This window comes from Genypterus blacodes, unplaced genomic scaffold (genome assembly GCF_046128005.1).
Source record: "Genypterus blacodes isolate CSIRO-AG114 ecotype Tasmania unplaced genomic scaffold, CSIRO-AGI_Gbla_v1 ptg000067l_1, whole genome shotgun sequence".
NCBI classification, from domain to species: Eukaryota; Metazoa; Chordata; class Actinopteri; order Ophidiiformes; family Ophidiidae; genus Genypterus; species Genypterus blacodes.
The window spans coordinates 9431284-9446297 of NW_027466879.1; the positions used below are offsets into that span (position 1 = coordinate 9431284).

The following is a 15014-nucleotide window of genomic DNA, read 5'->3' on the forward strand; positions in this document are numbered from 1 at the left end:
TGCAGCGCCTGCTCCTGATGGAATTTCATTCTAAGCAAACCTTTGAGCCTCATCAAAAAGTGGGAGTTGTGTTGGCAGGACTGAGATGCACTTAAAATGATCTGCATGATTTCACACACACACACACACACACACACACACACACACACACACACACACACACACACACACACACACACACACAAAACTGTGACGTCACTCTGTCACTGAAACCGACTCCTCCCATGGTTAATTAATGAAGAGGAGTGTCTACTCCTTCATCTAAAATCTCTGACATACCGGTGTGTGTGTATTTATGTGCGTGTTTGTGCTTGGCTATTTGTCACAGGCGCACACATTTTAATTGATAGTTGATGGTATTTATGTGTTCATGGTTGGTTGCACTTTACAATAGTTTCTGTTTGGAAATGTAACCGCTAGATGGCAGTGTCTGCCTTCACACTATGGCCAAGAAAGAAAGAAAGAGAGAAAAAAGAAAGAAAGAAAGAAAGAAAGAAAGAAAGAAAGAAAGAAAGAAAGAAAGAAAGATGATTACTGTGCCAATAATGTGTTATGAGTTTCTAATTTTCTTGAATTTTGGGGCCAAACTCTTGCCACTTTGGCCTTGTGGTGTTGTTTTCTTTTATGCTGTGTGTGTATATGTGTGTGCGCAAAGTAGGAGGCTTCATCAGCCTGCAGGTTCTTGGCAGCGATGACAAGTCGGCCCAACACAAATCATGAAGCATAAATCAGCAGTCGGTCCACAAAGCTGTTTGATGGAACTCTAAATACTGAATACATACTGAATGTATACATATGACTGCAACTGTGTGTGTGTGTGTGTGTGTGTGTGTGTACTGGCTGTAATATGTGGGTTGTGATAAATGTCCTCACTCACCCTCTGTGCACTATAGAGTTAAACTGCCAAAACTCTTTGCCAGTTTGTGCAATTTCAATTCAAATTCATGGCCGCTGCACATAGCCAAATACCAAATACTATAGTATTTGGTTCTACAGCAATAAGATATATTTAAATGGCAGTAATGAACTAAACTTTGCTGGCCCTCACTACACAAACAGCTCGTCCATCACTGGCAGTCTTCCACCTACATCCTCCTGCCATTTCTGTCCTCTGCTGTCCGTGAGGTTCCTTCATAACAAAACGACCGAGCCAGCAGAAAATCAATGAGAGCAGCAATCAATCTGTCAGTGCAGGAGAACAGGTTCAGGAGTTTAGAGAGTGACTGAGAAGGTCACGTGTAGGATTTGTTTGTGATGACTCATAGATGGTTCAGTGGTAGGAGGGAGGATTACAACGATACAGCCATATTCATACAATATCAGGAAAGAGGTACCACATTTTGCTGTCAGGTGCAGGTCGGGAAAGACCATTGAGAAGACCCAAAGAGGGAGGAGCTAAGAGAACTTGCAAGTGAAGATGTTGATTTCAAACAAACAACATTAAATTGACAGAGGAATTAACTTCATTATTTTGCTGATGTTCCACTGTAAAAACGGGGGAAGATAACACAAAGCATCAGATGTCAAGGTGGTGAAGGAGGAGTGGAAGTGGACCCTAACCTGAGACAGAAAGTCAGAGCTGGTGTTGACGTCTCATCTGGTGCTGACGTCTCATTTTGCTCGGGCACATAAACCTTTGGGACGTTTTCTCTACGCTGCATTTTCTAGCAGATGCTTATTTGTTTTGTTGAAGTTTTGAATTTGCAAGCTGGCTGAAGAAAGACCAACAAAGATCTTTCCTTCTTTCATTTCCTCAAGCCTGCAAATAATTTGTAAACACAAACACATGAAACCAGTACAACTTTCTTTCTTTCTTTCTTTCTTTCTTTCTTTCTCTCTTTCTTTCTTCCTTCCTTTCTTTCTAGTAAAAAACACACTTTGCATATTAATTTTGGGCTCCACTGATTTGTACTGCTTGATTTGAATACAATACTTATTGGACCTATTGTTACTGATGCTATTTTTGCCTACAGGAAGCACTGTGTCAGACTTTGTGCATGTCAGATCGCTGTGATGGGAATCAAGACGGATCAATAGGGAAGCAGACTGATTGTGATTCTGTGTATTATGAGTCATTGTTAGTAATTATAGTGTTTTGTCGGTTTAATTGCAGTTGTGTAATGTGAATGTGCTCACAGAGCAGAGCTGTAAATTACCACTTCAGTAATTACCAATGAACTGCTGGAATCACAGCAAATTCACTACTTCATTACTACCAATTTGTTTGTGTAAGAGCTGCTGTTCAGCCACAGTCCGGCAAGAAAGACACAATACAATGTGTTTTCAGGTCAATTCAACTTAATACACTTCACTATACATCATAGAGAATTTATTCTTTATCATTTTATATCCGTTTATATTTTGGACTTGAATAGTGTAAAAAAAGGGGGGTTAAAGGAAATAGCATGAACAGAAATCCAAAATGTAAGAGCTAATAGTGACATTACAGTGAGTTTTACAGTCATTTTAGGTGAATATGTTGTAGCTCCAGTTTGTCTATAAAAGCTGGAAATAGATATGATTTATAAGATAATACAGATTAGGTTTTATGAATTCTCTCTCTCTCTCTCTCTCTCTCTCTCTCTCTCTCTCTCTCTCTCTCTCTCTCTCTCTCTCTCTCCACCCTCAAGCATCATCTTCCCACCATGCCACCATAATGAGTTGTGTCTGTGGAAGCCATTAGCACCAGAGACAAACAGGCTACATCTGTTTGTCATGCATTAAATCAACACGTACACACACATACAAACACACACATATACACACAAACACACAACCTCCTCTAAGGACAAAAGAAATGGTCCTCTGACAGTTTCTATTGTGAATATAATGGTATCATGAAAAGCTTTCCTCTCGTGTCAGCTTGTATTCTTGGGTTATTTTGGTTTCTAACTGACTGTGTGTGGGCGTGTGTTACAAACAATCTGACGTCACCTAGCAGAGAACACATTGTGCAAATGATGATGATGATGATGATGATGAAGATGATGATTTGATTAAATGAACAAAAAAGGGAGAGTGTGTGAACTGGTCCTTCAAACTGGTGAGGCACAATTGCGTGGCACTGGATGAAGAGGTAGATAGAAAAATATAGAAATACTGTGCAGGAAGTGGCCTTCACTTTTCAAGACATTTGTGGAAAAGGAGCTTAGCCTGCAGTCTATTTCTGCATAAGTCAGCTCTATTGTAACTGCCAACAGAGCACGCACACACACACACACACACACACACACACACACACACACACACACACACACACACACACACACACACACACTATTTCAAGCCGAAGAAGCCAAATGAGAGATCTCTTCAGACAGCAGAATGATAAAGAGATGAATCAGAGGCGCACTGAGGACAGAAGATTGTTTCAAAAATCTGTATGACGAAGACAACGGGGGAGGAAGAACGCAAATCCTTTACTCGTCTAAAAGAAGCAACATCACAAATGGAATGCATTCAAAATTTGTCAGAAGTACAATGTACCCACATATTAAAGGGAAAAGAAGAAGAGTTTATCACAGTTAGTCGCACAGGTTTGGAGATTTTTGTTTAAAGAAGAGTGGGAAATGAAAAAGGAAAAAGGGGATGGGAGAGGAAGAGTTAAGATCAAGGGAAGAAGAGAAGGTAAAGAAGTATAGGAGAAAAAAGGAGAGAGAAGGAAGAAGTCACATTGATATCATAAAAATGTCAATCTAAATAACTTGTATCTACAGCAAACAGATGTAGTGGACTGTCCTGTGTGTGTGTGTGTGTGTGTGTGTGTGTGTGTGTGTGTGAGAGAATAGAAAAATAAACATTTGTTTACCGAAAATGCTAATGTTTGTAAATGTAATTCTGCTATAACTTCTGCTTGTTATCAGTGTTCGTGGCTTCACATAGACTTTTAGTCATCCTGACATGTAGTGAATAACCTTACATTTCAAAAAGAAATAACAGTTTTTCCCCTGATAGTGGGATGTTGTTATTGCAGTGGTGCTGATGGTGGCCGGGTACAGAACATTAATCAGGGAAACGCTCAGTTGATTTGAATAAATTTCCCATCAGCAGGAAAGCGATGAAGCTCCACATTTCAGCTGAGAGCTCATCAGAGGAAGAAGTGAACGTGACTCTGTCTGTGCGTTTGTTGTCCCGTGAGCTCTGAACGGGGACAAGTGTTTCTAATTAATGCTCGCTAACTCCTTTTCTACAAATTACATTTGGGTTCAAATTGCATTTTCTCTGATTTGATTTTGGTGCAGATTCATTAGTGACCCAAAGATAGAAAGACACCGGGAGCATGAACGCAGCAGCAGCAGCAGATCCTCTATCTGCAGCACAGAAACACATCGGCAATGTTAAAGCTTTGGCTTGTTATTCATGCTTATAACTCTTTATGAACACAGCAACGCTCACAATTATTCTAGACAGCTTCACCATGAGATTCCATGTGTTGAATAAATGAAAATACAGGTAGGTGTTGTACTTTTATATCATCATTTATAACTTTGCACAGGATTCATAGAACAAACTGGAAACAATGCATTTGTGTTCCCATTGCTCCTGTCTACATCTGTACTGAACTTCAGCCATCTAGACCCAGTGGATTGGAAGCTTTTCAGAAATGCTAAATGATTCTGTTTCTGTTTATAAAGCGTAGCAAGCATAAATAACTTGGGGGGGGGCTCTGAGCAGCTGCTTGTGTAGCTTATTATGTATGCGCGCCTCTGCAAATATGAAATGGTTCTGACCTTTGGAAATGACTGTGTGGCATCCAACTGTCTGTCAGCTTGTCTGTTCAAATAAAACACAGCAGACACTCTTCAATCTATGTAACCGTGTCATTTGATCTGGAAGTAATTGTTAATAGAACCTGCTGTCTGTAAGGTCAAACAATTACAGACTGGACCGCTATCTTAATTATCCATGCAGGACTTTTATTTTAAATCGTTATTCTTTCATGGCAGTATTATTGCCTAAACTGAAGTACAGGATTTAGAGATGATGCACGCTGCTCAAACACCTAATTGATCTGAGGTTGGGGGGTAGGGTCGGGTCTCTAAATCTGTCAATGTGGTCAGTGTGTGTGTGTGTGTGTGTGTGTGTGTGTGTGTGTGTGTGTGTGTGTGTGCTGCTGGGGATGGGGGTGTCATTAATTAATAGGAAGTAGTTTGAGGGAAAGCTGTCTCCCGTGACAACCAGGACCCGTGCGATAAGACGTGAGGCCCCTCTCTTTGTTGGGGACAGGGATTTAGAGCGGCGGGTGGGAAGAGGGGGGAGATAAGGGAGGGGTTGAGTGTGTGTGTGTGTGTGTGTGTGTGTGTGTGTGTGGAGGGGTGGGGGGTGGTGGGGCCCATCTGCCACCGAGTATGCTGGGTTGGAAGCCTTTTGTTGCACACAAGTGATGAGACAGATAAATGGTCATCGACACTGCGGAGCACCAACCGATCTCTGCTTTAATCAGGTGAAAGTGTCCCAGTGTGTCACACGTCCCCCCCCTCCCCCCACACACACACACACACTCACACTCACACTCGCGCACACACACACACACACACACACACACACACACACACACACACACAGAGTATTATATCTAGTATTCGATGAAAATAAAGGTTTTGGGACTCGATTTTGCATCAAAATCACAAAATGTGGATCAAATTTGGACATTTATCCAAACTTGTTTTGAAACAAGCCTGCTCATGTTTCCAGTCTCCTGGAAACTCTCAGTGTGTTTGGCATTGAAAGCTCTGTCACTCACAGTTTTGCTTGTACAGTTTTTCAATAGTGGTTTTGAGCAGCAGCGTCTCATCTGTCACTATGACCTCAATTCAATCACCAGCCCCTGCGATGCATGCCGGGTGCGCATGCGTGCTTCCTAATTGAAACAGCTGCGGTATTAGCGGAAGTTCGTGAAATTTGCCTTCAAATTAAAAGCTTTTTTGAAAGATGGGACAACAACTAAATTTAGGGATCTTTTAAGACATTTCATGAAAAGCTTCATGACATGCATGAGAGGCTTATCGCAATGCATTTTGTCTGCACAGCTGCCATTTAAACAACCTCAGTAAGTGGTGAATAACATATTTCTTTCAATGTCCCTGGTTTACTTTTCCATTGAGTCTCAAAATAGTTAAATTCCACTTGGATTAAGTACAGTTTGAGCTCTTGGTTTCTGATTGTTTTATGGAAAAGTTAATCAGAAATTAAATAATCTCAAATCAATATTATCAGGTGATCATTGCTGAAGCATGTAAGTCATTAGCAGACATGAAAGACCGTTTAGTCACAGTTTCCCACAGCATCTTTTGTTGCATCCTGTATTGGAGTCAGTGGAGTCTGGGTACTGACCTTCATGCTTATGGGGGAATATTAGGGCTCTTCAAATGCTTTGTGAAACATGCCTTGAGATAACATTCGTTATGATTTGGCGCTACTATCTAAATTAAGTTTACACTACATTACATTACAATCATTTGGCAGACGCTTTTATCCAAAGCGACTTACATTACATTACCGCCCTTCGCAGAGGGGGGAGCAATTGAGGGTTCAGTGCCTTGCTCAGGGGCACCTCGACAGGGGCACCTCGACAGGGGCTCGATCCGGCGACACTCCGGTTCCCAAGCGGAAGCAGTACCCACTGAGCCACTGCCTCCCTAGTTTAATTGAGTTTAACTGAATGTAAACATCATCATCTCCCTATATTATGTTTAAACTTCCCGTATAATCATGAATTAATGATCCAGCAAATCTGTGCAAATGTACTGCTTCATAACTTACTATTACTCTAATATTTAAAAACAATAACCAAATTTGAGGAATCCTGGAAATAAGTACATAATAAAATAAAAATTATAACAATTAATATCAATTGTAACAAAGAAATCACCCTTAAAAATTCGGTAATTTTAGAAAACGACATTTCTATTTTTCCCTCGCGGGCAAATCCTTATAGCATTGGCCCTTTCAAGCATGAGCGGATTTTACTTTGAAGGTGCTCACCGGATGTGTGTATCGAAGGTGCATGTATTCTGACGCAGTTTACTAAGCGTCAGCAGCAGTAGATGCTGTCCCATCATCACATCCCACCCGACGGGGCTGCAACGCACCGCTCCTCCAGCACCAACACCATGTTACCCGGACTCAAAGCTGCAATCTGAGCCGCCAACCTAGCAGGAAACCCCGGTGCACCGGAGGACCGCGGAGACTGGAGGGGCAACACCGGTGGAAATAACCCGCACAGGCGCGCGAACACACACACACAGGGAGACGAATATTGCATCGACTCATCGGGCTGATAAACGGAAACCGAGACGAACTCCGCTGCGCTTTTTAAAATTAATTTTTGTTTAGCTCTAGAAACGCTTCCAGAAAATTCAACCACCTGCGTCTAATTGCGCATCTAAAACATGTCATCGTCAGGGAAGGACACCAACAGCGGTCATTACGCCAACTATGTGGGACCGTACCGCCTGGAGAAGACGCTGGGCAAAGGACAGACAGGTTAGTGCCGCTTTGAAAGCTCCCCGATGCGGATGATGCTGTCAGGACGCCCCGAAAGAGTCTCAGCGGCGCCGGTGGTTGGTTGGTTGGGTTTTTTTGGGGGGTGGGTGGGGGTGTGGGGGGGGTTGTGGTGTGTTTGCATCGGCATTGCGGTGGAAAATCAGAGGGATGGAGCCCCTCTGCGGGTTTTCTGGATGCAGGGAGTGAGGCTGCTTTCGTGATGATGATGGTGATGATCGTGCTGCTGCTGCTGCTGCTGCTGCTGCTGATGGTGATGATGATGATGATGGTTCTGTGCCTTTAATCCTTGTTGTCAGGCAGAGAGGGCGCGCTGATAATGGGTGCGTGTGATTTCTTGTCCCTAATTCCGTTATTGCCTCCATCTGTCACATGGGCCCTGCAGAAGAGATGATGCTGCACTGTCCAGTTCAGTCCCCCCTGCACTCACTCACTCACACACACACACACACACACACACACACACACACACACACACACACACACACACACATAGACCACCTTCAGCTGCTGGGATAAGGTTCACACATACACACACACACACACACACATTCTGCATCATTTGTTGAGCCGCTGCTGAATCTGTTTTTTTTTTGACACCTCTCAGATGGGTTAAGATGGCATCGCCCTTCAGAAACTACTAGTTAGAGCCTGACCCATACTGCAGTGTGAGGGTGATGTCCACATGTGAGGACATCTGCTTTAAGGATACATATACTGTGCAACTGATATATATTTCTATTAATATACTAACACATAATGATGAAATACTTATTTGACAGGAGTTGTAACGAAGACGCGAATAGTAACATGAATGCAACGCTGCATATTCCCCAGCTCTCCCTGCTCCACACACACTGGAATAGCAAAATGAGGTGTGTTCACTTTATCAAGAGTTGGTGCCTCTCAGCTCTCCATTGGCTAAACGCAGCCGAATGAGCTGATCAGGTGTTGTTGTAAGCAGGACGGAACATGTGAAGTGCTTTGTGTCACAAGGATTCTCGGAATAGAATGGAATATTGGCTGATAATGTCGGTGTGATATCAGTACGACTCAGAACCAGCTAGTATAGTATATAGTGTAGTCTCAGGGCAGGTCAACAATAAAATTAAGTATCACACCAATTAGAGAGTGGTAAGACAAATAATCAATATTGTGATATATTGTGCATCAGGATGAAGGGGGGCTTTTCCTCCTTCTCATCACTTAAGCATGCTTGCTGTGTGTACAACTTGTTCAAAACCTCCTTTATTTAGATTTCCACCATATAAAACCTTGTAAAAAAAACACTTCCTTTTTATGAATGTATTGTCCTGGTCATATTGTGATGTCCTGTACTTTTCCTAAAAAGGGATCGGATCATCCCTTGTATTGTGTTAATATCCTTATGTCTCAATATTGAGAGAGTGTGATGTTGTCAGTGCAGAGTAACCCACATACTGTGGTGTCTGTTTACGTATTGACAGCTACACCTCAGGTTGTATGTTATGTTATATTATTGGTCCCAGATGCAGTGGAGTTCCAATAAACTCAGGAGTTGACCTGAAACCAGTTTGAGGGAGGAACAAACAGTCGTCAAACCCAAAGGCCGTAAAAGGAAGGAAGCATAGATAAATACAAACAGTATGGTATGGTTGAGAAATGCTTAGCTATATTGAAAATGTTACGCAATTGATAGGAAATGAAAATTGTTAAAGGGGAGATATCACACAGATTTTTATATTCTTGTTTTATAGGGGACCCAAATACACAAACAAACCAAATAACTTATTCAGACAAACATCAATAAGCTGCCTCTGCCGGTGTGTAATCGTACTGCGATTACGCAACCTATCGTATGTACTGAGAGAACAATACCATCCTATCAGTCCCGTCCTTGTGTACGTCTTACTTGCATCGTCTCACACAAAAGGCCTTTTCAAACGTAGTTCCCTGTTTACTGGATTAAATTTATAGGCACTTCTAGTGAGTTTCAGGATTCATACATGCAGCTACATGCAGGGACATTGCTGTCTTACACCTTTCACACATACCACATTCCCTGCAATGTCACTGCTTTCATTTACAACACAACCTAACTGGCATTTTCCCTGGAATGATCCACAGTCTTGAGGGCGGAATTGGAGGTGCAGATTTCCCTGAATATTGTCCCTGGACACTTTAGGGTAAGGCTGCATGTGTGAATGAGGCATCACTAACAATCAGCGGTATTAAGTGAATGTGTAAACATGGGGACTGAGCGAATGCAGGCTGTTTTAGGTACTGCAACTTTAAGGCTCCCACAGTCTGGCAACACCCGTCCCCTCTTCACAGTCTGTGGGTGGAACGCAGACGCTGGCCAAAGATTTGCTTGCTAGCCTCAAAGTTGCTAAGAGTGTGGGCTGGTAAATTCAGGTGTTACATGTTAACACGTTAAAGAAAGGGCTCTATACTACACTATAGAAAAGCAGATTGTGTCCCATTTGAGCTCAATTATGTGTTATTGTTTAGCGGCAGACGGTGTAAATCTCGGTGTATTCGTCATTAAGGATGGAACAGATTTGCGGTTTATGTGCGTCTTGGCCCCAGTTCGGTGTTTGGGACAGCCCACCATCTGTGCTTGCAGGCACCCAGAGGTGGTCCAAGGTGTCCCCCTGCAGGTAGAGGCTGAATGTTCTGCTCCTCACTCAGCATGTGAATAATTCATAACCAGCCAATTAACTGCATGGTGGAGCTGCGCTGTTCCAGCCTCTGTTCACTTCTTATTAATCACGCTGCTTTTATTTAGCTGACGGTTAAAGAGGCTGCAGCGCACGCACACACACACACGCACCTCCTTTGCATTGTTTCAGTGAAACAATTTCACAGTTTTTGCTTGTTTATTTGATCTTCTTACCTCCTATTACTCTATGGTATAGACTGCCTGCAACAGCTGTCAGAGCTTTATGAAGCTTATACTTTGTTAAACCACCAAGAGGCAAGATTACAGTGGGAAATTAAAATACAACTTCAGATTTTGGATTCAGTTTGGATTTGCTGTCAGGTCAAAGCCTTGTATCTCCAGTTTTTGGGGTGATTTCATGCTCAAGGAAGGAAAGGCTGAAGGATGAGAGGAAACGGAAGCAAAGAAAGAAAGAATGAGAAACACAAGGAGGAAGAGAGAAAGCGATGAAAGCATGAAGGGAATAAGGGCTAAAGGAGGAGAGGGGAGAGGGAAAGAAGAGTGGAACAACTGACAAAAAGAAAGAGATCAGAAAGAAAGAAGGAAGGAAATAGTGATGATAGAATGAACCAAAGATGGAAATTGGAAGGGAAGAGGCAAAACGACAAAGAGAGAAAGAAGAGAAATGTTAACCAGCAATAAAATGATGAAAGAATCGTAATTCTTCACGATCATCCAAAAGCCATAAAATAAAAAACCCACAGATGAAATAATTTCTATTTTATGTCTTTTTAAAGAAGAGTTACTCAAAAAGGAGGGCAAATGTTTGAGTTAAATTATTACTGTTAATCCCCCATTATTTTTACTTGCAAAGCAAAAGTCTGAACGACAAAGATTTGGTTGTTGTGGAGCATTTTTACATGAGTGTACAACACCCTAAGGTGTGAGCTTGCCGTGGGTGTGTTGCGTATGTGTGTGTATTCTTCGTGCGTGCGTGTTTCTGTGGAAGCAGAAGAAGTGGAAGAAGAAGAGTGAAGCTGAATGTGATGACGGCTGTTATTATGAATCGAAGGCTGCAGTGCTGAGCTGGCAGACAGGGAAGCCCGTATATCATTAAAACCTCCTCCACAAGCCCACGCTCTTTGTTACTGTGTGTGTGTGTGTGTGTGTGTGTGTGTGTGTGTGTGTGTGTGTGTGTGTGTGTGTGTGTGTGTCTGTGTGTGTGTGTGTGAGTTTGTGCGTGTGTGTGTGTGGGACAGACAGGAGCCTGCTCACACTGTGATCTGAAGGTATTAGCACACCAAATGTGATTTATTCTCTGGGAGACAGAAACCAGACCTGAGATATGATGACCAAATGTTTATTAATTATTCATTTATTATGCAAATGAGCAGCACAGGCCTAGGGACACAGTGGGAGTCAGGTGTAAATCAGCCCCAAAGCCATTTTCCCTCACATGTACCTGCATAATAAAGGCGGAAGACAACATCATGGAGGGCACTGACAGAAGCCCGGGTTCCACTGGATTTAGATTTTGCAGATTTTTGAAATTGAAAAATTGAAAAATGCGGAAATGGAAACACAAATTTGGTCACCTGATGAATGAATGAGGTGAATCAACTTTTTGGGACATGGTTTAGTTAATAAAGCACAATGTACAACCAGGGTGTGTTAACGAACCAGACCTTGGTGATTGAAAGTGAAGTGGTTGCGGCGCAGGAAGGCTTTGAGTGTGGAAAATATTCAGTCAAGATTGACTTTTGTGCACTGATTCTTTTGTGGTGTTCGACATTCCCATCCTGCTACACGGTCGCGTTCTGTCCTCTGTGGCTGTGACTGAACAATGGCGTCATGTTGGGTGGTGCTGGCTGAAGTGTCTGGCTGTGCTGACTCTGAACAATTAGTCAGTGTGTTTTCGTCTGTGTGAATTTGCGTGTGTGCGTGTATGTATGCATGTGTGTGTGTGTGTTTGTGTGCGGGGGGGTTGATTCCATTCAGCGTTCATGGATGGTTGTCATGGTTTCATCACCCGCTCTTGAGACAATGGCCACTGTTTTTCCACGTGTAGATCACTGCAAGACAGCAGCCGCCAAGGCTTTTCCCGTCCTCCCTGCTGGCTCTCCTTCTAGTTCACTGTTTTGCATTATTCTGCAGGAGTTTGACGAGTGTATAGAGTTTGTTGCTTGCTGGTCAAGTAGATCTAAACACTACCAAGTTACCAAGTCAAACTACCATCACAAACTCAATTTTTTTGTGTTTTATGAAGCAAACAAGTTCATTACTGATATGTTTACTAGAGATATTCTCAATGCTAACATGTTAGCACGCACAACATAGTGTGATAGAGGACGGCGTGCTAACACTCATCATTTGGATGGATAGTAGGCACCTTGCTTACAAAGAAACACACATTTACCGAGTAATGTAAAGCTACTTAATCCTGGAATATGAGCCCCATACTACCAGGTTACCTTTCACTCCATACTAACACTTCTTTTACTGTATGTAGAGAGAAAGTGGCCTCCATGCTAACATTTTGACAGTAGACTGGTGCTAACTCATAAAGCATAGCACCAGATTTAATGTGTCATCTCAATCATAGATCCTGGTTACTGGAGGCTGTTCATAACATAAAAATACATTTTACAATGAAGTCACACAATCTATTAGCCTCTTATTCAATTTAAACATCAAATGAAACAAAAGTCAATATTAATTTCAAAACTTCAACGTCTGCTTTGCTGTTTCTGGTCCCTGTTTTTGTGATGCTAACTCGACAGTTTGACACAGGAAGTAACATTATCTACTAATTACTCATGGATCACTGAGCAGGTGACCAATTTCCATCTGGTTCCTGACTATTATCTTACAATAACATCGTCCAATTGTGTTTGTCTGTATGTGTCTCTGTGTGTGTGTGTGTGTGTGTGTGTGTGTGCGTGCGTGTGTGTCATGTTACTGGAGGGGACAAATACTAAAGACCGTAGTCCCTTGGTTCCAATAGAAGGTGTGTTTTTGTGTGTGCGTGTGTGTGTGTGTGTGTTTGTGTGTGTGTGTGTGTGTGTGTGGTGGGGGTAGTGTACGGAGCTGTGGGAGCCCCAGCACAGATGGTAGTTAGGTGGTTGAAATACTGCTTCATTATCAGCAGGTTGCAGGTGGTAACACTCCCTCTGTCACTGTAGCTGCACACACATGTACGTGTATATATACCACCCATATATATATCTGTGTGCGTGTGTGTGTTTATCATGCATTTGCATGTATATGAAGACATACAGTGTGTGTGTGTGTTTTATGAGGGTTGTAGTGTGATTTATAGGTCCAAGAATTCAGCTGGTGCTGCTTTACTACATCATAATAAATATAAAGCAACATGAAGAAAACCAGCAGTTTATACGCTCATCTGTTGTGCTGGAGTCTGTAAACCACAGCTGCAACTAATGATGACCACTTAATTATAAATTATTCTGTTTTGTTATGTTTGATTGATTTTATTAAGTGTAGAAATTGTCCAATGGAAGTTAGAGAGAGAGAGAGAGAGAGAGAGGTTGTGTTCTCGCAAAACTTGGAGGAGCGTCCCCGACACGTCATTACAGCAGGCTGGTGGATACACTGACTTTTAAATGAAGCTGTTAAGAATTAAACGGAAGAATCCCTGCCACTGTGCAAACACATTGTTGCCCGAGTGTGTGTGTGTGTGTGTGTGTGTGTATGTGTGTGTGTGTGTCTGTGTGTGTGTGTGTGTGTGTTGTGCTGCGATCGGAAGGGATCTTCAGGGATCTTCAGGGAGTGGAAAAATGCTATTCAGCACATATCAAACAGTGACGCCATACATTAGGGAGTGAAGTCGGAATGAATGGAGCATAGGTGCAGACACGCCTCTGTTTGGCTGATGCGCCGCCCCCTGTGTGTGTGTGTATATCACCTGAGGGCACCTGAAGTCCTCAGCTACATTTGGTATTAGTCTTTCGTCAGACCATATCATATGGAAACATGCTGTCGTGCTGTGCAGGGCCCTGTTGTTGTGTCTTTAATGGTCTCAAAGGACAACATGGAGGCATTATTATGGTCTGTGCTCAGCGTGCATTCAGCTCTGTCCCTTTAGAGAGAAGTTAGGACTCACTGTGGAAGCACCGCAGGGAAGTTTGCTTCTTTCTATTGCTCTCCTTTTCCCCCTTTCTGACGTTCTTTGTCATCCTGCCCGGCAGTGCTTCTTCTCACTTTCTAGAGTCTGCAAGTGTCTGCAACCAAAGGCGAGGAGGAGGAGGAGGAGGATGAGGAAGAGGAGGAGCAGGAGGAGGAGGAGGAGGAGGAGGATTATTATAACTGGTAGACAAAAGCCTGTGTGGACATTTTTTTTCTTCAGACAGGAGGGGGTTAAACCAAAATTATAGCTATTGTGGATCCCCCCTATACAGTACATCCCATTGGCTCCTTGTCTGAGGGCTCATCACCATGGCAACCAGAGAAATGCTCTCTCTCTCTCTCTGCTTCTCTCTCTCTTCCTCTTCTGAGGCTGGTTGGAGGTATTCTTTTTGTAGAGCTGCCTCTCTCTGTCTCTCTCTCTCTCTTCCTCCGTGTGTGTTTGTGTGTGTTCACGCTTAGCCTGGGGGGCTTTTTCCTTAGCTATTAAACACCAAAACCAGAGAAACTGCCCCCCCCTCACTAGCTCTATATCTCTTGTGCTTTCCTTACATCACTCGTTTCTCTCTCTCTCTCTCTCTCTCTTTATGTGCCCCCCCTCCCCCTCTCTCTCTCGGTCGCTCTCTCTCTCTCCAGTCTCTTTTTGAGTCCCTGCAGCTTGAATGAGTCATTATTGGGAGGCAGCACGGTTTTCATCATCCCCGCCTGACTCAAGCTTCCCTGTCTG

General features: G+C 42.9%; 1 protein-coding gene across 2 annotated transcripts in view; it reads left to right on the forward strand.

The window, feature by feature from the left end:
• Window positions 1-7391: 7391 nt before the first annotated feature.
• Window positions 7392-15014, forward strand: part of LOC143004580 (serine/threonine-protein kinase BRSK2-like) — a 77290-nt gene continuing 69667 nt past the window's right edge. For both annotated transcript variants that reach the window (XM_076155580.1, XM_076155582.1), the window contains exon 1: window positions 7392-7485. In XM_076155580.1, coding sequence (XP_076011695.1) covers window positions 7392-7485 — 94 coding nt within the window. The remainder of the gene's footprint in view (window positions 7486-15014) is intronic.